Source organism: Silurus aristotelis (assembly GCF_946808225.1).
Source record: "Silurus aristotelis genome assembly, chromosome: 11".
Taxonomy (NCBI): domain Eukaryota; kingdom Metazoa; phylum Chordata; class Actinopteri; order Siluriformes; family Siluridae; genus Silurus; species Silurus aristotelis.
Genome location: NC_139584.1, coordinates 16,513,520 through 16,537,751, shown reverse-complemented (window position 1 = coordinate 16,537,751; position 24,232 = coordinate 16,513,520). Strand labels below are relative to the sequence as shown.

Below are 24,232 nucleotides of genomic sequence, written 5' to 3'. Positions count from 1 at the left end.
GTACAGAAACAAAAGGTTTCATGTATTGGTCTACAGTACATTCAATTCTGTATTATATAACCATCCTGCATAACACATCCACCACTTTGCAGAATCCAACTCCAAAAAATTAATGCTTTTGTGAAAGCTAAAGAATGTGTAAACTGTAAAATGTGCATATGTACCAAGTTGTACTTGTGCATTGATTTGAAATGGAGGTTTCACTTTTTCATGTTAAGTACCTCTCGAGACAAAAACTTCGATTGGCCACTTATATCGTAATAGAGCATTTATTGGCTATTGTCCAAAAGGCTATAGCCAACATAATATTATGCTTTGAGAATTTGCACATTCTGTTCAAGCATTATAGCAGGACTAACCAGTTGACTAGTAATTTAACCAACATACAAAAAAGGATTCTTTTCCAATTACAAAAAAATAATTAAAAGCAATGCAGAAATTATGTTATGCTATGCTAGTCAATAGGAACAGTGTAAATGACCACTCTAATTCTCATAGCAAAATACTAGGTGTATTATATTCCATCTAACACATATAATTGCAAATTATGTGCCATGCAAATGATTTTAATTGCAACTGTCAAAGGTTTAGGTTTTTGTATTTAATTTTTTTTTGCTATCAATAAAAATATTATCTACTGAATTTACTGAAGGGGTTTAGAAGATTCTGGACTAATCTCCAAGACTGCAAAATTAGGCTGTTCAGATATTTCCCAAGTATATATTTGAAATTAAATAACAGATATGATCTAAAAGATTAAGATTTTCATCTTTAATATTTGTGTTTTTGCATCAGAACCAAGTGAATGTGTAGGAAATAGTTCTCAGATAATCTAACATAATTATAATTGCTTATTTTTTAATGCTTAGTACAATTTACATCCATTTTAGTTAAGAATGTTTAGAAGAACTTAAAGATTTCCCCTCTTTAGTGGTTTCCAGCTCTTTTGAATTTGCCTCTTCTCACTGTTAACCTTTTGTCTGTAGCCATATAATTTTAGCTAATCCTGTGTTATTGTTGTACATATTTTGTTTGCTTCCATATTTTTTTTTACATATGTCTACAATCATTAGTTAAAAAAGAAACTTGCAATTGCAAAATTGGTAAAATGACTGTTGGACCACCATCATATGCTGCAATCATATAAATGTTGTATGTGAAACTACAGGACAGGTAACATTTATAAACAGGCCCTTACACTTATTCTTTAAACAACTAATCCTGCCAGTGCTTTATTTTGTTCATTCAAGACTGTATTAATGATTTTAAGTCTTCTTCTGCAATACCCCAGTGATGGACTTCTCACAGAAGTATAATGCCCCCAAGAGTCAAAGCATGACATTGCATGTATTATTTCTTTGTAAATATTCATATACCCGTCCCTGTAAGATTGAATAATTTTATTTGTAGTATTGCAATATATTTTGTAATACATTTTCTTTTATTACATTTTCTTGTAATACATTTTTTTTATATACATTATAATTCAAATAAAATCTAGCATATTTCAAATGGTTTTCTGTGCAGGTTCTTTAAATTTTACATACATTGTTTAAATAATGAACAGCAGCTACGCTAATTCCTTTCCACTGCTTCTCTTTCTCTACCCATCCAGAAGCATCCCGAGGTTGCTCCTGCTCAGGTTGTCCCACCTCATGAAGATTATGGACCTTCAAAGAGTAGATGCCGATTCCCGCAAACATCCCGAACCATCTAGAGACGTATCAGCGCCAATTGGATCCCACTTCATATAAAGTTTTGACATTGGACCTCTTTGAACGTTTAAAGGCTCTGGCATTGAGGAGTTGGTGTTGGATCTATAATGATCTCAGATGTTCAGCTATTTTATGAGATGCTCAAAAGCTTCTGGCTCCACAACGTCAACTGACTGTATAAGACTATAGAAAAGACTTTACTTATAATCTCATACTCCGGCGCTTATGGCAGGATTGTTCATCAAGGAGGAAGACACGTGGATCCCTTTAATTAGTAAGTTCTGTAAAGCTGCTTTGAGACCATGTCCATTGTGAAATGCGCTATAGAAATAAACTTGAACTTGAATTTTGTGCTATGTGTATTTACAGAGATGGTCGATTTCATTTATATAAAATAACAGATTTATAAAACTAAATAAATCATTCATATCCTACATTATTAGTTTATTAAAAAGGAATTGAATAGAATACAGACAACTTGTTTAATTTTTGTTTAGTTTTTAATACTTAAAATCATTTCAATAAACACATATGGAAAGCAAAGCTTTCTGAGTGAGAAAAGAAAACCTTTGCAAATTCAAGTAGCCTATAAAACATACACTGTCAACAATTTTATACCTTCAACAATGCATGACAGGGTAACTATTCATTAAAAAAAAAAAAAAAAAAACACGAAAATATTCTCTCTTCTGCAGTCCACAAATTACAACTAGTGGAGATTTAAATGCTTCAAGTGCAAAGCATAGAATTATTGTATTTGTATGGTACTGGCCAACTTGCTGCACCACAATCCTACATACCCATGTTGGGAATACTATACGAGGACTGTAAACATCAGCAAGCAACAGGTAATGCAGTACATTGTGATTTGAGGATATTAAGCACTGATGTAGGTCTTCATAGAATTCTCTGACCTTTTAATGCTACCACAGATGAAGGATTCTGCTCAGTATCATATTTGTGACCTTTAACCAGTAAAATCTTTTTACAATAGATGGAATGAAGCAGAAGGACAAACTCTTTACACATTTTTTTCATGAGAAATTCTTAGGTCTTTATAACAATACTCACAGACAGTCAAGAACCATCTAATAAACAAGCAGGCAAGTGAATGTGATAAAGAAATTTAAAGAAAAAACCTTTTAACCAGTTAAACTGAACCAACACCATATCTCAACAGGATCAATTCTATACATGCCAGATGATATGCAATCACAATGGTCGCTAAGAAACCACAAAATGACCAAACAGTAAAGATCTAAAGGATAATGAGCTGTAAAGGATAGAGAGGGCTTGGTGACTGACTACTGGTGGTTAGATGCTAAAAGCTCTGGCATAGTTGGAGAAGCAGTCTGTTCAGGCTATTAACAAAACATCATTGCAACATAAATAGCACCACAACAAGCCTGTTGTAAAGCAGCAAACCTTTATTTCAGGGGTTAAAAAACTGTTGCCAGGATACCTTACTCATGGACAACTAGAGATGTGGAACTGGGGGAATTTAACAGGGAAAATGTGATACAAAGGGATCCATATTCTTTTATTTCAGTCAAGCTTTGTTCTTTTTTTTTGCATCAGTGTCATGAATCTCCTACTATTCAGAGGACATCAAGAGTCTAACCCTAAATATGATGAAACTTAAAAAGACGAAAAAGTATACATGGCATTACTGTTATTAAAATAATGCCAACAAAGAGTATAAAAAAGGTGAATTATGCTGCCGCACAAAAACATCAATCTGAAATGAAGACACCAGGACAACACACCAATTCATTAAAAAATGGGAAAGATTTTCCCAAAAGTAAACCAGTGTTTTAATAATGCAAAAAAAAAAAAAAAAAAAAAGACATATGGTCAATTCTGATTTACATGTAACAATAAAATAATACAAGTTCAGTTTAGATTCACATTACTCTTCCTACAAGGGAAAAAAAAAAAAAAAAAAAAAAATGGTGAAAATACACAACAATGCCTTGACTATGTTTCTCCATGAGTGAAATACTGACAATGTTGTCATATTGACTGTGGAGGGCTGGTAGGGATGTCATTGGTAGGAGTGATAACTAGAGCACACGCCCGTGGTTGCCACCCCCTTTCTTTCAGGACTGTGGAAGTGCGTTCTTTAACCCAGGCTGGTGATGTTTGCTCTACCACCAGGGGGGGCTACAATACGCTGAGTGGTGCGTCGAGGAACGTTATCATCAATTTGCGCTCCTGTGAGATTCAAGATTTAAAAAAAAAGATTAGGATTTTCTGATGTAGAATAAGCAGGAAAGTTTAGTCGTTACAAGACAATCAGGCAGTGCTGTTTAGATGTAGCCAAAATTAACATTTGAAATCATATTAAAATATTTGATGGCACCAACTTTTTCTTAATTACCAAATTATTTGTTGACATGTCAAACTGTGCATATATTTCTACTATTAAACAGGAAAGAGGGAAATTTTTGTCATATCTACAGATCAATTGTAGTACAGTATCATATAGTACATGTCTAATTATTACTACTTAACTGATGTCCCACAATTGAATGCTAAAACTCCAGTGATTTACTGTTAGTTGGTCTTTAAAACATCTTGCCGTAACTCATTTTTAATACCCAAATAGTATAAAAAAATAAAAATAAAAATAAATCATCAGAGCCTGTTACTGACCGGACAGACTGAATCCAGACTGATGCAGATTACGGATGGGTTGAGCGGTGTGCTTGGTTGGAGAGGTCTTGTTAGAGGTCACAGGGGTCATTATTTTAGGTGTCACAGTGACTTCACATACTGGACCATCGTAAAGGCCACGTGGGACACCACGCAGCTCAGCAAGCTAAAGACAAAGAATACAATCTGAAACCAACTGATGTTATATAAGAATGAATGCTTCTGAACAGTGGATGAGTTATTCTTTAATTGAAAATGTCTAGTCATAAAAAGTCACGTTTCAATATTGGGCTGCATTGTTTTGATCAGTATTATTTATGATTATTGTAATATATTATCTAATCCATGTTTTTACTAATTAAAGCTCCTAAAGACAGGTTAAAGCCATTATGTATTTAATATAATGCATTAAATATAGTAGAAATAAAACACTGAAAGCTTACTTTCATAGTAATTAGCAATATATATAACTTCAATTCTTTTCTTTTTTACAGTGGTTGAAAATTAAAATGTTTTTCACATTTTGTAACAAAATATTTTAATGATCAGAAAGGTGTAGCCTCCCTTTGATTAAATAAAATAGTTTTTCCTGTTGTGCCTGATGAAATGAGATAAAAGAACAAAGAATCTGAATGTTTCTTAATACCGGATCACACAACATTCTCTAGAGTTCTTTCAGCTTAAAAGCTATAATCAAAGTGTGCAAAACATGTAGAGACATCCAAGAAAACTCGAAACTAAACACTAAATAATGGGCCTAGACCCTTACCAAACTGTTTTATTTCTGCATTCCAGTTCCTAGAGATAAATGACAAATATCTAAATTATAACTATGAAAACTATTGTAAGTATGGAAAAAAGTCAGGCATTAAAATAATTAAGAAAGAAAAAAGAACATTGAATACAGTGTTGTTTTGAAAAGACTAACATTTGAACATAATGCTGTTTGATGTAAATATGCATAAAACCCTGGATACACACTCACCTTACTACGAGCCTTTATCCTCTTGTACACATAGTCAGGGAAAGTTTTGTGGGTTATGTAACGTCCTGATCCCTCAGTAGTGTGGAGGTTTCCATCCTCCAGAACAATCTTACCTTGACTGATCACCACTAAGGGAGCACCACGCACCTCCAAACCCTCAAAGATATTATATTCAACTGCCTGTAGAGCGCACAATAGAAGTTTTATGCCGTTTTAGTCACATGCAGTATTTGAAGCGAGTTTGCAAAAATCATCTGGATTTGTAGTTAATTATTGCAGTTTTTTTTACCCTAATTTATGTTTTTAAAAAAGATGACAAAAAATATTACTTAAGACACAACAGCTAATGTGAAATAATTAGTTTTTGCCCAACAAACATACATCAGGGAGACATACAGTAATTTATAATTACTGTTAATTTATAATTTAATGAATAAACTCGATTACTGTTAGCTTCATAAACTATATTGTACTGCACTGCATAAGGCACTATCATTTATTAAGGACTGTTCAGAGGATATAAAAATCACTACAGCTGCCGTTGCCAGATTAAATAAGCAGAGACATCAGGCACACAGAATTAAATCAAACACAGAACCATACCCATTGTTTGTATTTCATTTAGGAATCAGAGGCTCTATGCTTAAATACCCTGATAAATTTCCCAAAAGAATATGCATAATAATTATAATGTAAAGATTATTCTCCCAATACTATGTGGTTTGATGTTGGTGGAAAGTGATGTCTGAATTGAAATCTATGGCCATAGCATATCTTTTAAAAATTTTTATACATCAACATGAATGTCATGTGGATAGAGCGTTCCGGAAGATCGACCATTATTCGATATGACTGGTGCATCATAGATTGTGTGTGCACGTGCATGCTCCCACCAGTTTGTGGCTCTTGGCAGAGATGATCTTAGTGGCATCGGGATCCCACAGAACCAAGTCAGCATCAGAACCCACAGCGATGCGGCCCTTACGTGGATACATGTTAAAAATCTTGGCTGCGTTGGTGCTGGTCACAGCCACAAACTGATTCTCATCCATTTTTCCAGTCACCTGAGAAGAGCAGTGTTAGTCTTCTTTAAGGAAAAAATAACTAGATACAGTAGACACAGTATGCCTGTAAAAATGAAAAAAAAGTATGAGCTTTTGCTTTTTAGGTGATGTCACTTGTTACTTATTTGATTGAGGTACAATTTACATTCAGCCAGTCTTTGCATATAATAAAAACCCTTTATGACAGTTACTCTAAAGGTTTAAAAGTCCGTCCCTAGTTAAGCAGCTGCTCAGGCGGATTCTTACCAACTAATTTAAAATACTAGTTGCCAGTTTTAGTTGCCAGCACCATCTGCTGTCAGGCATAAGAAATGCATTTACTTAATACAGTCCAATGGAGTCAGGATAAAATGAATCCACCAGCAATAAAAACAATTGACCAGAATATCTCATGTACAGCCCCTCCCAGCAATTTGCACCCAGTTTATGAGTATTAAAAAAAGCATAGCTGCCTCAAAAAACCTACACTTGTGTAATGTATCTATCTTTAGAGATTGTCTGGCAGACATAAACTGCAAAAAATTTGGAATAATCAAATTCAGTTAAACAATTGTTGAAATACAACTATAAGTGCTCACCACACACTTGTCCCAGATGATGGACATCCTCTCCTCAGTGCCATTGGTGCCCTCTGGGATGAGAGTGAAGTTATCTTTGCCCACAGCACGTTGAGAGGTGTTAAAGGTGCAGTGAGCACTTCCAGTTACCTGCAGATCACCGCTGTGTATCAAACAGGCAAGCATCCAAAACACAGAAAAGTTACAGAATAGGCAGCCAATATGCAACCAACATTGATTGTAGTGGAATTGGACTTAGAATGATCTAACATATGTGTAGGAATTGTGTAAGAAACCACATTAAACTGCATTTAATTCACCTCAAGCTAAAGAAACATGCTAAGGTAAGCTAAAAAAATGTTCATTCATTCATTTTCTCCCGCTTATCCGTAATTCGGGTCACGGGGGCAGCAGTCTAAGCAGGCCCCCGCCTTCGACTGCTGCCCAATCCTCACAGCACCGTCCCTAATGGTCCCTCCTGCAGGTGGTGAGCCCACGGGAAGGCGGCCCCACGTCACTCCGACGTCACGGACCTTGATATTTCCCTCGTAAGGGACCCCCGGAGCATAGAGGGTTAAGGGCCTTGCTCAAGGGCCCAAGAGTGGCAGCTTGGCGATACCGGGGCTTGAACCCCAGACCTTCCGATCGGCAACCCAGCGCCTTAACCGCTGGAGCCACCACTCCCCCTACTTTCTAAACACTGGACCATGTACTGGCTCAAAATAGTGTACAAACATCTATATGTGTGAGGTCAGAGAAACAGGGTATGTGCAGCGGACATACCATGAGAGCAGAGAGTTGAGATAGTCAGAGGTGGTGGGGTCTGGGCTCAGAGGAGGAGATGTCACGTAGGCAGCAGCTTTGGCCCAGTTCTTGCTCCAGTAGTGAGTACCGTCAGTGCCCAGACTAGCAGAGATAGGCTCCCCGTACACCACAGTACCTGATGTACAAAGAAATAAAAAGAATAGTTTCGAGAATTAGCATAGACTCAAGTCAAAAATTAATTAAGCTGACCATTCTGTGACCTTACTCTCTGATTGGTAGAAATTTCAACATATCGATATTCAAGTGTAATTCACAATTTATTTTTTTTGCTTCGACTAAACAACTCACCTTTTTTCCTGGCCTGAGCAATGACATCAGCAGCACTCTTGCTCATCACCTTGGTAATGTACAATGGACAATTGGTTTGATTGGCCACTGTCACTGCACGATTGACTGCCTCAGCTTCCACCTATAAAACAGCACAAACCTTTTGTATGACTTTTAAGCTAAAGTACAATGAAAACTCCCGTCTAAATAATGACTGTGCTGTACATAGACCAAGGATATAATCTAAAACATAGCAAAGTGTCTCAGTATAGTGATCAATGGCTCTGAAGAAAAAAAAGGGCTGAAAGGAAAAAGGGATGTTGTACACCATCGTATCTAAAGCATTAATAAGTGAAAGAGAAGTTTAGGAATATAATTTAAAAGCAAAAGAAGATTGAACAATATTTTAAAATTTGTTTAGTATGCATTTTTATTTACCAATTATTTCATTTGTTACCAGATGTAATATTTTAATATATATACACAAAGACCACTTTAAAGATACTTCATGTTTTGATCCCAGGCACAATATTGTAATAAAATACTATTATAAAAAAAAAAAAAAAAACCTTACCTCTTCTGGGCGACTTAGAACATGACCTTCTGGACCAGTGATGCCTAATTCCAGGATCCTTTTCTGCTCCTAAAATATTTTTACCAACACCATTAGTGCACAATCCAGCAAATGAAAGTATGACTGGTAATGCATGCAGTTACAGAAGAAGAGGAAAATTATATAAGGTTACCTCAGCAATAATATCCCCATTCTCAGCATGTACTTGGGCGATGGCTCCCAGGTCTCGAATCACACTGAACACCTCATACATCTGCATATGAAGCAAAACATATCATATTATATTTATTAATACCGAGCTCTATAATCCCCAAATCCCTTCTTTTGTACAAACGTGTTATTTCCCATATAGTGACAAAAGTACAGTGTGCGTTACCCCATATTTATACCCCGAGAGAAAACGGAGGTTCTGAAAACTGAGAAAGTTTCAGTTTTTAAATTAAGTAGATGAATTTTATGAAGGTTGCCAATAATTCAAAAGTTAACCGTACCATTATGCACATTACAATAATACGGTAATATTCGATATGTAGTGCTCAACTCTACGAAACAGAAACAGGGTAAAAAGGCAAGGATGTCAGTTGAATAGAGGGATAACAACTTTTCAGAAGTGCTCTTTTTCTGCTGGTGTGGTTTCCCCACATACAACATGAAAATCCAAACATTGCGGTGATAATTTATGACATGACATTAAATTATTTTGTATGTATTAAATTTTTTGGAAACCAACCAAACAGAAGATAAATTAAAGCTGCCGAATCCAAACATGTTCTCACACCTATACAAAAGTTATTTTTGTCGTCGAAAGGTCTGACAGCTAAATGTTTTGCTAGCTGGTTGCTTTGCGTACACTGCATTAAAACATGTATTGTACTGGGAACTGTTCTCATATATGTTTATGGCTAGATTCTTTTGTCATTTTTCACATATTTTTTTTTGTTTACACAAACACCGCCTGCGCGTATCGTGCGGAGCCCCACCCCCATCTCGGCTTCTCAGACCACATCTCTCTTATGCTAAATCCAGCATACAGACCGCTTGTCAGATGCTCTAAACGGAGGTCTGCTGGACCAGACAACATTCCTGGCAGAGTGCTCAGGGAATGTGCAGAACAGCTAGCGGACGTCTTTACCGACATCTTCAAAATCTCCCTGAGCAGTAACGTTGTTCCTACGTGCCTCAAGACGACAACCATTGTCCCTGTGCCAAAGTCCACTGTCTCCTGCCTCAATGACTATCGTCCCCTATCGTCTCACATCCATCGTGATGGAGTGCTTTATGAGGCTTGTCGTCAAGACACAGCATCCACTCTCACTGGAACCAATGCAGTTTGCGTATCGTCCAAACCGCTCCATGGACAATGCCATCTCCACAACCCTCCATTTGGCCCTCACCCACCTGGACAACAAGGACACGTAGGTATGAATGCTGTTCATAGATTTCAGCTTAGCATTCAACACAATCATCCCTCAGCAAGTTGAGTCTACTGGGCCTGAACACCTCCCTCTGCAACTGGATCCTGGACTTCCTGACTGGGGGACCTTAGTCAGTCCGGATCGGGAACACCTCCAGCACCACCACACCGAGCACTGGAGCCCCTCAGGGCTGTGTACTCAGCCCACTGCTGTTCACTCTGCTGACTCACGACTGTGTAGCAATGCACAGCTTGAACCACATCATTAAGTTTGCAGATGACACGATCGTGGTGGGTCTCATCAGCAAGAACGATGCGTCAGAATATAGAGAGGAGGTGCACCAGTTAATAGCCTAGTGTGGAGCCAACAACCTGCCTCTAAACGTTGAGATGTTTGTGGACTTCAGGAGAGCACAGAGTGGCCATTCTCTACTGATCATCGATGAATTCTCAGTGGAGGTCGTCAAGAGCACCAAATTCCTTTGTGTTCATCTGGCAGATAACCTCACCTGGTCACTCAACACCAGCTCCATCACCAAGAAAGCCCAGCAGCATTTCTACTTCCTGAGAAGGCTGAGTAAAGCTCATCTCCCTCCCTCCATCCTGACCATGTTATATAGAGGGACCATTGAGAGCATCCTGAGCAGCTGCATCACTGCCTGGTTTAGGAACTGCACCGTCTCGGATCGCAGAGCCCTACAGAGGATCGTAAGGACAGCTGAGAAGATCAGAGTCTCTCTCCCCTCCATAATGGACATTTACACCAACACGCTGCATCCGCAAAGCCAACAGCATTGTGGACAACCCCACACACCGCTTAAACTTAACCATATTAAACCGTTTACATGCTGTTCTTGCACCTTTTCACTGCTGCTACTGCTGTTTTTGCACTGCATTGTGTTTGTTTACATATACTCTCGTTTATAGTCTTTATAGTCCTTTTTGCACAGTGCTGTATATTCAGAGTATTACTGGTCGGTGCTATCTTATGTGTATTGTCCCACACTGTCTTGTGTTGTCTGTCTGTACACTGTTTGCACTCGATGCTCTGTATGTAGCTTTATGTTGTGTGTTGACGCTCTATGTTGTTTAGTGTAGCACCAGGGTTCTGGAGGAACGTTGTCTCGTTTTTACTGTGTACTGTGTAAAGTAGAAATGACAATAAAAGCCTCTTAAATTGACTACTCTCTGTGAATAAAAGAACCAGTATGAATTGCCTGTATACTTTTCTTAAACTTTTTTACATTTATTTATGTGTAAATTTTGTATAAAGTACCACAAACAGGTAAAACAATTTATTTATTTTTTTAATCTGTAGTAGTCAGTGAAGTCTGTATTGCTTTAAGCTGGATCTACAGCTAAGTAGGAAAGCAATGAAATAAGAGAGGAACACCCAGAAGTGGACATTGCATCTCAAAGTATTTCCTTAAGCCTCAACACAATTCTAAAATCCACAAATCCTTTTTTTTTTCATAAAATAAAAATGTGTTATTTATAACTAATTGTGTTTTCAACAATGTATAGTCACATTCAAGTTTACTTCAGTAATAAAACAAAAAACACAACATGTTACGGGGAAAACATGGTGTCCTCTGTCCTAAATTAAAACACTCCTTTCAAAAATATTATATAAATATTTCTAGCTTCGTGATGTATATGTATTGTTTTATTTTTTTTAATAAACTTATTTATAATTATTATTAGCCTTAGATTAGTCCCCTTTGGAAATGTAATTTTTTATTGGATATGTAATATGTAACTAATTTTTTGTAAGCATTACACATATACCTGGGAATCATTCAGCTGGAAGGCACCCTTATAGGCCAAATAGACCAGGAAAGAATTGACACCTACCCAAAGAAAACACAAATGCATTAACATCAGGTTTGAACAATATTTCAGACATAAACTGACATCCTACCTCTAAATGTATACAAGTATGCTGTGAAAACAGTACAGTGTAAATTTTACATTTAAGCAATGTGTGAATAACTATATTACATTAGCATGATTGCTTATTAAGTTTACAACTCGGTTATGTTTGTTTTTCCCTGTTATGCATATGTTACATTTATGTCTGCAAAACCGCTATGCTGTCTTTATACAAATAGTAATGACATAGTCTATTATTTACAGTAAATATATACTGGTCTGGAAAAATACTTCATGGGGTGAAAAAAAATAAGGCTCTGAGGCTGCAGTCAGTTTTTCTTCTACACACGGACGATGTATCCCTTTTCTCTTTACTTTGGTTAAATATACCCTATTGCATTTGCAAAGTGCAAATAGTCAGGTTTATAGTTCAATCAACTGGTATCTGAATCCATCTAGACACTGAAAACAGGGCCAGTTACACTATATGAACACCTGATCATCACACAAATATGAGCTTGAACCTCCAATTCCAAAACCATGGGGATTAATGAAGTTGACCCCATTTGTAGCTGTTATAAAAAATGTTATAGAAATATAAACTTAAAAACTATAACAGCCTCCACTTCAGAACAGTGGTAACTCTGGATTAGACAGATAAATCATTGGATCTTTAGTTGAAAGGTCATGAGTTCAAATACCTGCACTGAACTTAACTCTTAATTGCTTAAAGGCAAAATGCCATAAATGTAAGTGTTTATTTGCTCTGTACCAACAACAACAAATCATCAAACCATGTATTCATTTGCTTTGTGCATCTGTAGTGAATATAGGTTCTGCAGTTTGGCCACTGAAAACAAGTGGCCTAATTACTTTCAAAAGCAGTTTTAAACTCTATAGTGAGCACTGCAACAGAGGATAAAAGATTAAAAGGGCTGCAGCACTCTGTGGGAGTGAGTTTTTGGTCTACTTCTCTGTGAATGAAAGCCATTGAGCTCCTCAGTATGACCCGTTCTATTACTAGTATTTGTCTATTGAGACTGCATGGCTGTGTGATTTTATCCACCTGTTAGCAATGCAACATCTCAAACTAGAAGGAGGGTCCCCTACTTCTGAGCACATAATGTATGTGCTGACCGCCTTAGCTAAAGGAAACAGTTTGTAAATCTGCTGTCACGTTTCTGATGCAGCGTCAAATCAGACTATGCAACCTAAGCAGCTAACTAGCCACAAATGTCCACATCCTGCCTTGATGGGTCTGTTGCCTTTTAGCCAAAATGACATTTTGGCAGCAGACATGGTTCAGCTGAATCAATGATTTTGTTAGATACGACCACACAATCCAGGAGGCACATGATCAGAGTATCCTGATCAGAGCAAGAATACTATGTCAATAGCCACATCTAAGAGGTTCTTCCAGGCTGAAACTGTAGCCTCACCAACATTCGAAAATGGGTCTAGGGCAGGGGTCACCAACGTGGTGCCCGCATGAGTAGCCAGCGGGCCTTTTCTGAAAATAGCTGTTTCCTACTTTGTTAAATCATTGTTGATACTTATTATAAGAAATCATTAACATGATCAGTGCAAATTTGTTATTTCAGATCAAACTGAAAACTGTGTATCAAACTGGTAGCCCTTCACATTAATGGCACCCAAGAAGTAGCTCTCGGTTTCAAAAAGGTTGGTGACCCCTGGTCTAGGGCATGCTAGCTTGGAGCATTTTTTTATTTGTTACATCCTGACCCCTTTGGAGATCTTTTGTAGGTGATAAGCACTGACAGTACTTTTTGCATTATGCTAATCATAAACTACTGTAAGTTTGGCCAATTTGGATGGACATCTCCCCCACTTCTGAAACCGACTTCACATTTTAACCTAAATATAGTATGAATGAGAAGGTTGGGGTGGGCATTGCTGTAAAGTATTATATCATGATTGCTAAAGCACACTTGCCATGAATGTTTATTAAATTATTCCCAATAGTTTATTCTCTTCATTTCATAGCTTTTCTCTGGGTTGCACTGCTTCAATTAATACATGTTTATATTACAATTTTTATCCAAATCAGATGTCAGCCATCAAGTGTTGCAGGGTCAAAGTAATCTGCCATGAGACCTTCAGATTCAACAGTGCAGGCCCCCGTACTGTTAAGTACATGTTGCCTAAAGCTGTTGCTTTAATTAAACAGATTTCGAGTTGCCGACATCATGGCTGTCTAGCATGTATAGAATAACGTTGGCATTTTCATGGCCTTTGAAATGCACGGCCTGCCACTAAAATACAGTGTTAACAATATTCCTTGTTTTATTGATAGCATTCACACCAAGCACTTACTATGACATGGCCATTATTTAGAGGCATGCTATTTTAAATCTCTGTGGGTACTACCTTGGTATGACCAAGTATTTTCAAATTCTGCATAGAATTTGCTATTGCTATTTATTAAATATTGAACTATTGCTATTCCCTTTGAGGACTTGATTAGAAGTAAATATTTTTGCCAATGCTGCATTACTTGTCATTATGTGTTGAATGGTGTTGGCTTCTGCCACCCCCACACATAAAATCTAATCACGTGATGTTGGCTTGCCCTGTGTGTTGCCAAAAACCAATAACATATGCAACTTAACTTTCTTTCGGCTTCTCCCATTAGGGGTCGCCACAGCGGATCATCCGCATGTTTGATTTGGCACGTTTTTACGCTGGATGCCCTTCCTAACGCAACCCTCCCCATTTATTCGGGTTTGGGCCTGGAACGAAGAGTGGCTTGGGTTGGTTCCCTGACCGGGGATCGAACCCGGGCCGCAGCAGTGAGAGCGCAGCACCCTAACCACTAGATCACCAGGGGACCCAACATATATAACTAACATATTTTAAAAGATTAGTGCAATAATAAAAAATGCATGACCTTAATAAATTAACTGTTTAGGAAAACGGCATATTTACTTTTACTGCTGCATTAAAAATCATACATTGCATGCAAAGTTTATTACGGATTACTTTATTATGGACAGTTTTATGGACATTTATGCATTGATGGGAACATGATTCTTTGCACTTTTGCTACATAAAAGGTATTTTGAAAACTGCATGAATATGATGGTGAACAGGTATCCAATGGATGGTAAGTGTCTAAAATATGGTGTTTAGAAGGATCAACATTTTGGTGAATTGGTCTTCTGTACTGGGTTTAATTGATATGCATGCTTAAGACTGTCAATGGAAAAGCAAGTAATTAAGTGTGAAACGTATACTGGTGTATATAAATGGTACCATGGTCCTTCACCAGGGTCTCCATCTCTTCCTGCATCCCCTTGTGCCAGTCAGTGAGGTCCACATGGAGTGAATAATCACAGCAAGACTTGCTGTCTGCCCATTCCCTCCACTGGTTAAATGCAGATATAAGGCTAACGCCTGGCTCTGGCACCACATGGTCAACTGCGAAACACGTGCACACGCACGCACACACACACGCGCGCACGCACGCACACACGCACGCACACACACGCACACACACACACGCACACACGCACACAGTTAAACTTGTGCTTTTATTCATCTGTAAATATTTGTCATCTGAATATCGGTCATATGCGAGTTTGGCGATGTCTTCTACACATGCCTGACATTACAGTCCCTGGCCTGACACACACACACACACAGTCTGGGTCAGCTGGCCATCTGTTTTACTGCTCCCCCAATCATTCAACACATCCAAAGCACCATGGCATCTGCTGCAGACTTACAAATGCTAGACAATTCTACAATACTCAGCAACTGTGTGGAATTAAAGAGGGAGTATGAGATAATCAGTCTAACCATTTTGTAGTACTATATAGCTGTGTTGGGAAGACTTTTTTTATTTACATTTACAATTATTTTATTTATTGATTTATTTTATAAAAAAATGTATATTACAATAGGACTAAGACTAAATTTGAAAGATTTTACCATGCCAGATTTTAGTGCAGGATTCAAGATGATTGCCATAGCCTAGCTGAACCAGCCCAGCCATTGCTAAGTAGAGAACTAAAAGACAATTTTACACATACTGATCATAGTGGTGCCCCCGGCCAGAGCGGCACAAGTGCCCTGGTAAAAGTCATCTGCAGCTGTCATTCCTCGGTCGGGCATCTGGAAGCGGGTGTGCACATCAATGCCACCAGGAATTAGCATCCTGCCATGGGCATCAATGGTCTTCACTCCACCAGGAACAATAAGGTTCTCTCCAATTTGCCTAAAGAGACATAAAAAAAGATTAATTACCTTAAAAATGCGTTTTCTTTTTAAAAAGTGACAATAGATACACAGGTACATACTTGATAACGCCATCCTCCATGTAGATGTCAGAATGGAAGGACTGATCATCATTCACAATCTTCGCCCCTTTGATTAGGAGACGATCACTCTGGAAGGAGAGAAGAATGAAGATGGTCATGAAACATTTAAGCTTGGTGATTTATAAAATCTGAGAGCTGTGTGTTTAAAGCTGAATTTGAAACCTAAATACCACAAGACTGATCAAAGAAACAGTTCAGATCTCTCTCTCTCTCTCTCTCTCTCTCTCTCTCTCTCTCTCTCTCTCTCTCTCACATACACACATATATATATATATATATATATATATATATATATATATATATATATATTATATATATATATATATATATATATATATATATATATATATATAAATAAAACTTTTTTTTACAGGCCAACAACAAAACAACCAAAAATAATAATAATTTTCTTCAATAAAAACAAAAAACAAAAACCTTTTAAATATTAACAGTCCATGCCTTGTAGTAGGAAAAGTGCATAAAGACAACATTCATTCAAGCTCAGTTTTTACACTCTGATTTACTCTGATTGGTTGAAGCCAGATACCAGGTATCATGTCTGGGTTTAGGCTCTGAGCTGAGAAAGTCCTCAGGATTGAGTGAAGGTGTTCATCAGTGAGACTTCTGAGTGGGGTTTTGTTCATCTTCATCAAAGAAAACAGTTGCTCACACAGATATGTGCTGGTGAACATAGAGAGCATTTGAGCAGCTTGGGCACAAAGTTGGAGCAGTGTGTCAGGGAGGAAACATGGAAACTGTGCAGCACACACAGAGTCGTACTTTGACTTGAGCGCGTCACTACACTGGAGTTCAATCAGCTCCATCTGGAGGTTGGTTGGTGTGCTTTCCACGTCAACCACAAACGGATTACTGAGCAGTTCAAATCTGCATTTCTGGGCTTCAAAGTTGGTAAATCGGCGGGTAAATTCAGCGCTGAGTACTCAGAGTTTTTCAGCGGTCTTGACTGACGCGCCAACACACTAACAAAGCATTCTGGGATTTGTAGTATTAGCGGTGTATGCGCTATATACTGGCGGGCCAGCTCATTTGATATGATCTTGCGGGCCAAATATAATTACACCGCGAGCCTGAGTTTGACACCCCTGGCCTAGGCCATCTTTGTGGAGAGCAAAAATTCTAATTCACAAACCCTCAGAGAGTTCTTTGTCATGTGCCATGTTGAACATCCAGTGGTCAGTAGGAGAGAATTGTACTCAACGCACCAAATTTTAACTGCTCTAATACAAGAAACACAAATTTGTATGGTCCTGTCAAGCAGACAAAAACATGAACATGATGAATAGGGCATGTGGATTTTCATAGTTAAACAACATAAAGCTGTTCCCACCTAGGGTGTACTCATTTTTGTTGCCAATGATTTTGACAATAATGGTTGTATGTCGAGTTATTTTCAGAGGACAGTAAATATATACTACTATACAATCTGCACATTGACTATTCTAAATTATATCCAAGATTCATTTCTATAATATCGTCTCTTGAGAATAAATACTAAAATGGTTGATAGCATTCAAGGTGTGTACTCACTTTTGTAAGATACTGTATGTTTGTTGGCTGGTTTTTTATAGACCTAGAACATGACTGCTTTCTCATCTTCTAACTATGCAAATAAGACACTCCCAGACAAAAAGGCATGCAGTTAACAAGTTGTTTATACTGCTGCACTTGTGTTAAACTTGTTAAAGGGTATAAATCTGCCATCAGAGTAAACCATTTCGGTATTGGCACTGCCAGCCCATTTCATGTCTGAACACTGCATCTTTATAATGGCCAGAACAGAAGCACACAATAAGAGCACATCACTAGCTTCCAGGGGAGTTAGACACTAGCTGTATGAGCAGAATGGGTCATTTATTAAGTGCTGAAGGAACAAGGCGTTTGTTATACAGGGTTTAATATATATATATATATATATATATATATATGAGTGAACCCCAACTCCAATATCAAACCATTGTATTAGCAGATACCCAGTCAAAATAGCAGAATAAACAGATAACAAAAAAGAAACATGCATGCAGCAGCTACTTAAACATACTAGTCGTTTGGAAGGGTTGAAATGTGGAATATATGGGAAAAGAATAGGCAATTTTCACCAGTAAAGAGAAAATGTGATAAATGAAATTCAAGGCCCAGTTCTGTGTGCTAGCAAACTAATCAATGTAGCAGGCTTAGCTGTACAGCATGCACCATGGAGAGGAAAACTACTACAAAATATTAGCAATGCTAATTGGTTAAAACCAAACCAAAGGTAGTAGGCACCATCGAGTTCCAGAAAACTCCAGATATGCAGTAACTGTACATTCGTTGTGGAAGAAAGTATCCTATCACTAGACAGGCTATTAGTCACAAGCGGTAAAGCAGATAGCTCCCTATACACAGTACATAGTTACAAGGCTAAAAGAACAAAACCAACATCACAGCCTATAATTAAACACCATCTTGATGAGATAATTGTCATTACTACACCTAACAGCAGCCAAATGGAAACTGAAATCTTTTTAAATCTTCGATACATTGAAAATGTATTCTGTCGGTCTTGTCTTGCACCCACACGCCTGAGAATCGTAACAAATTGAGCAAAGTAGTATGTGGGTCATGTGCCACTATAGGTGGCCAATAAATCTTTGAAGAAAAAAAAAAAATAAAAATGCTAGTTTTAACTTGCTTTCAATCTTACAAAATACTAATACGAAACAGAATTGAAAACTTTTATCTAACACATGCAGGTAGTTGGGTTCAAAGAGGCAGATGTAGAGGGCAGGGGGGTATGGAGACGAATGATCCGCTGTGGCGACCCCTAATAGGAGAAGGAGAAGAACAAGAAGATCTAAGACACCTTGAATCCCCTCTGAAAAAAAGAAGTTTGGATTATTGCTGATTTGTGGCTGTGTTGTATCAGAATACTTTAACCTGAAACTAAGTTGCCTCTGCCAGCAGATTAAAACCTGTTTATCGATGGATCTGTTGCTTAGATATGTTCCCCAAACATACATTTAAATAAATGCATAAATGTTGAAAGAAACTTTTTTCAAAATCTGTAGCTTATCCGTTAGATATTATAGGAGGTGTCTCAATATTGCTAATGCGTCCAGGAAAGGCTAAATTTATACAAGGTCTTGTATAAATCTAAATTTATACAAGGTCTTTCTCATAAACAACTACCAAATCTGATAATTAAACCGTACAAATTTTGTTTTTGTCACCATTTTTCTATTATAGTGTAATTCCCACCTGTCCCATGCCTGAAAAAAATAAATATAGTCTTCTGCTAAGTTAATAAATGACAGACTATTATTTGGATTTGCCATTTATTGAGACTTTCTGAAGTCCATCTGCATGGAAAGAAAACTTCATTCAAGTTGGATTATGTTACTAAATAATGTTTTGTATGCTGTCTATATATACAAATATACTGGTATATCTCTGGTTTATCGCGGAATTGTATTTGCCACATAACTAATGCTTAGCTGATTTTTCCGGTCTCTCGTGGATAGCACGATAGACCGGAAAACTTATAGGGAATTGTTTTTAAGGAGTTTTATGTTGAAATATTGACATGCATTAATAAAAAAATAATTATTAATTATAAAACAAAGTAAAATGTTAATACAGTACAGTATTGTACTGACAATACAGACATAAAATATAATTTTTGGGGTGGCGTCCGTTTATCGCGGTTTTTAGTTTAACGCGGGCGGTTTTGGAACACAGTATAAACCAATTAAAGAGACAATATTACAACTACAGTAGTGTGACCACTGTAGTTAGCCACTGCATCAGTGCACTATAACATGGATGGCCTACTTCACATACCTGCTTTCATGGGCAAGCTTCCTTAGGGATCATAGGGGTTGCTATTGCCAATTTACTGTAAGTCCACCACTTCAGGATTCAACTCTTTGTCATACTAAATAGAAATATATGCTACATCTTTAAAACCATGCTATATATTGTTTATTAACAGGTTAAAACCGATGACACAGACTATATCCAGTTTTCCAAGGATGTCAGCCTACCAACCTACTAGTCAGGCTGACTAACTGAAGATAACAAAGGTGTATCTACATGCAAACAATGTCTCTTATTACTTAAGTCTTTCCGACTGTCTTGATTTTGTCAACTTACATAGACATTTGTTATAATGCTAAATTTAAATTGCTGTCAGACATATATTAATTTCAATAAATCAGAATGGTGGCAAAACTTGCAGAAATTTATGACAACCATCATTTAAATCATCTACTAATCATTCCTTTCTTAGTCTGTTTAGCTGTTTCTTTACCTAACTAACAAGCCCTTGAAATAATAATATATTTCACTGGTAAAGATTTTTATTAGACTCATGCTGTACTCAGCTGCCCCTTGTTTTTTCTTAATCTGCATTTTGAATGTCAAGCAGTAAAGACCATGTTATTATCAAGGACACAGTTTCTAGTCTGAGCACTACAAAAAAAAAAAAGGACAATCCAATGAGTTGAAATGTCTATCGAAAAAGAGACAGTGCCTGTGGTGCAGAATCACAGCAGTCAATAAAACTCAAGAGTGTATGTGCATGTTACGATGAGTGAAGGGCAAGGTTCATGCTGCATTTTTTGCACTATGATGGCATGACACTGCCAGACACAACTGAGGAAGCAGAAGCCAGAGACACTGAGAAAAAGAGTGTTTGTGAGAGAAAGAGAGACAGAGAGAGACGAGGACACAGAGATAGAAAGAGAGCGTGTGAGAGAAAGAGACTATGTGGAATGAGGAAGATACAGGAAAGGAAGCTTTAGAAAAATGGCACATTTTACATCAAGGAGAGTCAAAGAGAGACCAATGCAGGAAGAAGAAACAGACCGCCATACTGACAGACTAACTGATGCTTTAAATAGGTTGACATTACAGTTCCATCATATCTGTAATCTCAACCTCTAATTAGCATTCTATAGGAATACTAGGCCTCAACTCTTGTTTTTTATCTTTTTTTTTTTAATCGATAGACAAACCTATTATTTAATCAGTAGCTCTGATTAAATGCGATATTGTGATAAGTACTGCTCTTGTGATAAATATTAGCACATACATGATTTGTAATCTGTAAAAATAAAATTAATAATAAATGACATTTCAGGCTCAATATGAACAAATACTTGCATATTTTTTCTTCAAAATAAAATAAGAATAAAATCAGCATGCTTGGAACAGGACAAGAACAGTATGATGTGTATAATTATATGTATAATATGTTTGTGCAAAAAATTAGGATAAAGCTTTTTTTTAATAATGCCATAAGCAGTGATGTACAGTATCACAAGCAGGACATTGTGAACTCTTGGGCTTCTCTCTTTGCTGTATGCCCATCTAATCAATCCTTCACTAAAAACACTAGTGTTCTATCCACTCCCTCCTTTATCACTCCCTCTCCCTGCTTTTTCAGTCATGATTATCATTACTAAAACACAGCCTTTAACTTATATACATATATTTAGTTGCAAGGGCAGATTGTTTAGCCTGGGCTCCATAAGATGCTGCTTAAATCCATTGACCTACTTTCCAAAACAGGATTTCATTCAGTTTTCCCCATTTAACCATTTTCAAAAGCAGCACACTCCATGCTTTTCCACAGAAGCAGGCAGGGAAGCCATTGTGCATGACAGCAAAACGCCTGGATACAAGACGAAAGGTTGATGCTTCAAGCAGCTGTAATAAGGGTCATTATTTTCAAGGATTGTCAAAGGCAATTCAATTTTACAGTACTACAGAAGGACTGATCATTATCTTTATCATCAGGTTATAAAGAGCATCGGTGATGACATTCCTGACGACGGGGCATCAGAGGACATATGATGCCATGATGCACCAATAATTTGTATGTAGGTTTTAATCTAAACAAAAATGACAAATCGTTTTACACTGTGATCCTGTTAATAAAAACGTGGAATAATCCATAACCATAAGACATTACTGGGCCAAAGTGAAACCAGGGGAGAGACGGCAGTGTGTCACTGCTGCAACCAGATGACAATAATAAAAATCAGTATGCGATGACATTTTGTTAAATAATATCAGGTCATTTTAAGTCTAAGTCGAAGTAATGCAGCGCCATTTCTATAAATCACCTGCAGCTGGAGAGATTTGCTGATTCCAGGGGTTTTCAGATTTTAAAGGGTTCGGTCGAAATGCAGTGTACAGATACTCACAGTAATGCGAGGGATGTTCTTTTTGCCCTGGTATCCGGACATGTCGACGCTGATCGCTGATTGTTCGCCGCTTCTCAACCACAAACAGCTGAATTGATGCTCAAGTCGACGCCCTGCTATTGGACGACACCCGCCGTCTGATGGCTGGCAAAATTAAACAAAAACACAGCAACACAAATCTTGAAACAGCTGCGATTCACAGGCGACACAACCTGTAAGAGAGAGAGATCCCCTCCGTTTAAAATGACAGCTTTTTCCCCCCCGACGTTCCGGTGTTACACCAGATTCACCGGCGTTGCGCCCGAGACACTTTCCGAATATCACTGATAGGGGATTTGCGCCGAGAAATCATCCGCGCATGCGCACCGCCCCGCCCTGCTGTCCCACTTAATGAAATACAAAAATACTGAATAAGATATATTTACAACTGAAACAAGACAATTAGATAATATTAAAAACGGAATAAATAACACCACCGCAGCAAAACTTTGGGGGATGTATTTATTATAAATCACACACAACACGCGCGGGCTCGCACGCACGCGCACCTTCGTGGGGACATTTCCACTGACCTCTTTATTAATGCAATATTGCTTTACATACATATAAAGATCATCCTTGCTGTAACCTCCTTAAATAAAAAGGAAAGGATGTTGGCATTTAGGGACCCGTGAAATGCCCCCATCGGTGCAAACAAGCATATTCCTTTCGTTGTGGGGAAATCTTGGTCTTAACATAGATATAAAAACATGGACACACACACACACACACACACACACACACACACACACACACACACACACACACGCGCGCGCGTAAAAATAATACCACTAGCTCTCGCCCAGTCAGAGGGCTCCAAAACAACACTCTCCTCCAACCTGGTTGCTATGGGATACATGGCATGCTCCTAGTAACTTCTACCTCAGTCTCACATAAATGAACACAGGATACAAAACACACTATTTACTTTATTAGAACCATGGAATAAAATCGAATCAAGAAACATTGCAGCAAACAAAAAGTGGATTTATATTTTAAATGCATAACACTTGTTGCTTTTGATATAAAAAGCAACCCCACTGCTACCACCACCACCTTGCTGTTGATGGAAAAATATCTTAGAAAACATTTCTCATTGAATGGTAAGTGCATCAAATCAGAGAGAACCCAAAGTGTTCAGTCTGACTCAAAGTTTGTTCATTTTTGATGGCGTGGGGTTAAAGAAGGTAAAATAAAAATTTTTAAATTAGTTATATTCATATTTTCTTTTTCAAAAAGGATGGGCGACTCAGAGAGAATAATTTTTTAAAGAACATCTCTTTTCATTGGATAGATGCAACAGATTTAGTTCAAGCCATATAGCCACAGAACTGGCTTATGTTTGTGGACATGCACAACACTTATTTACATGTTCCCATTGAAAACAACAGAGATGAGTGTTAAACTTTGCAATTCAAGGGCAGGCATATTAATTAGAATTTCTTTCTTTGGCCTCTCCCAAGCAGTACAAGTGTTTTCCAAGATGTAAACATGTGTTCTTGTCTCATCCAACTGACTCTGGTACAGGATGCTACCATATTCTGGTGACTGGTTCCTTTTTGGTCCCATCAAAGACTCTCTCTGCATCAAACTAGAAGTTGAAGTTGAGTTTTAACACATAGCTGTTACAGTGCTGTTATATACAATATAAATGACTGTTTTAAGAATTATTCATTAAGAATTAATGAGTGTATGGGTTGAGTGGAAAATTTAGATTTA

General features: G+C 37.5%; 1 protein-coding gene across 1 annotated transcript; it reads right to left on the bottom strand.

Moving 5' to 3' along the window:
• Positions 1 to 2,196: 2,196 nt before the first annotated feature.
• dpysl2a (dihydropyrimidinase like 2a) lies at positions 2,197 to 23,007 on the bottom strand. The gene is made up of 14 exons (XM_083554509.1): positions 22,475 to 23,007; positions 16,248 to 16,336; positions 15,981 to 16,165; positions 15,202 to 15,366; positions 11,845 to 11,906; positions 8,815 to 8,895; positions 8,643 to 8,711; positions 8,090 to 8,210; positions 7,760 to 7,916; positions 6,998 to 7,139; positions 6,249 to 6,419; positions 5,356 to 5,535; positions 4,371 to 4,536; positions 2,197 to 3,929 (listed from the first exon to the last, which is right to left on the bottom strand). Exons 1-14 carry the CDS (start codon positions 22,514 to 22,516, stop codon positions 3,838 to 3,840), a joined length of 1,722 nt encoding a protein of 573 aa, XP_083410635.1. The 5' UTR covers positions 22,517 to 23,007; the 3' UTR covers positions 2,197 to 3,837.
• Between the last annotated feature and the right edge of the window lie 1,225 nt (positions 23,008 to 24,232).

Excerpts from the sequence above, each read along its gene's own strand:
- dpysl2a (XM_083554509.1), bottom strand. The coding sequence starts at position 22,516 with ATGTCCGGATACCAGGGCAAAAAGAACATCCCTCGCATTACT. Across the intron at positions 8,211-8,642 it reads TTCTAAGTCGCCCAGAAGAG|GTGGAAGCTGAGGCAGTCAA; the intron begins GTAAGGTTTTTT and ends GCTGTTTTATAG. Across the intron at positions 7,140-7,759 it reads CTCAACTCTCTGCTCTCATG|CGGTGATCTGCAGGTAACTG; the intron begins GTATGTCCGCTG and ends TTTGATACACAG.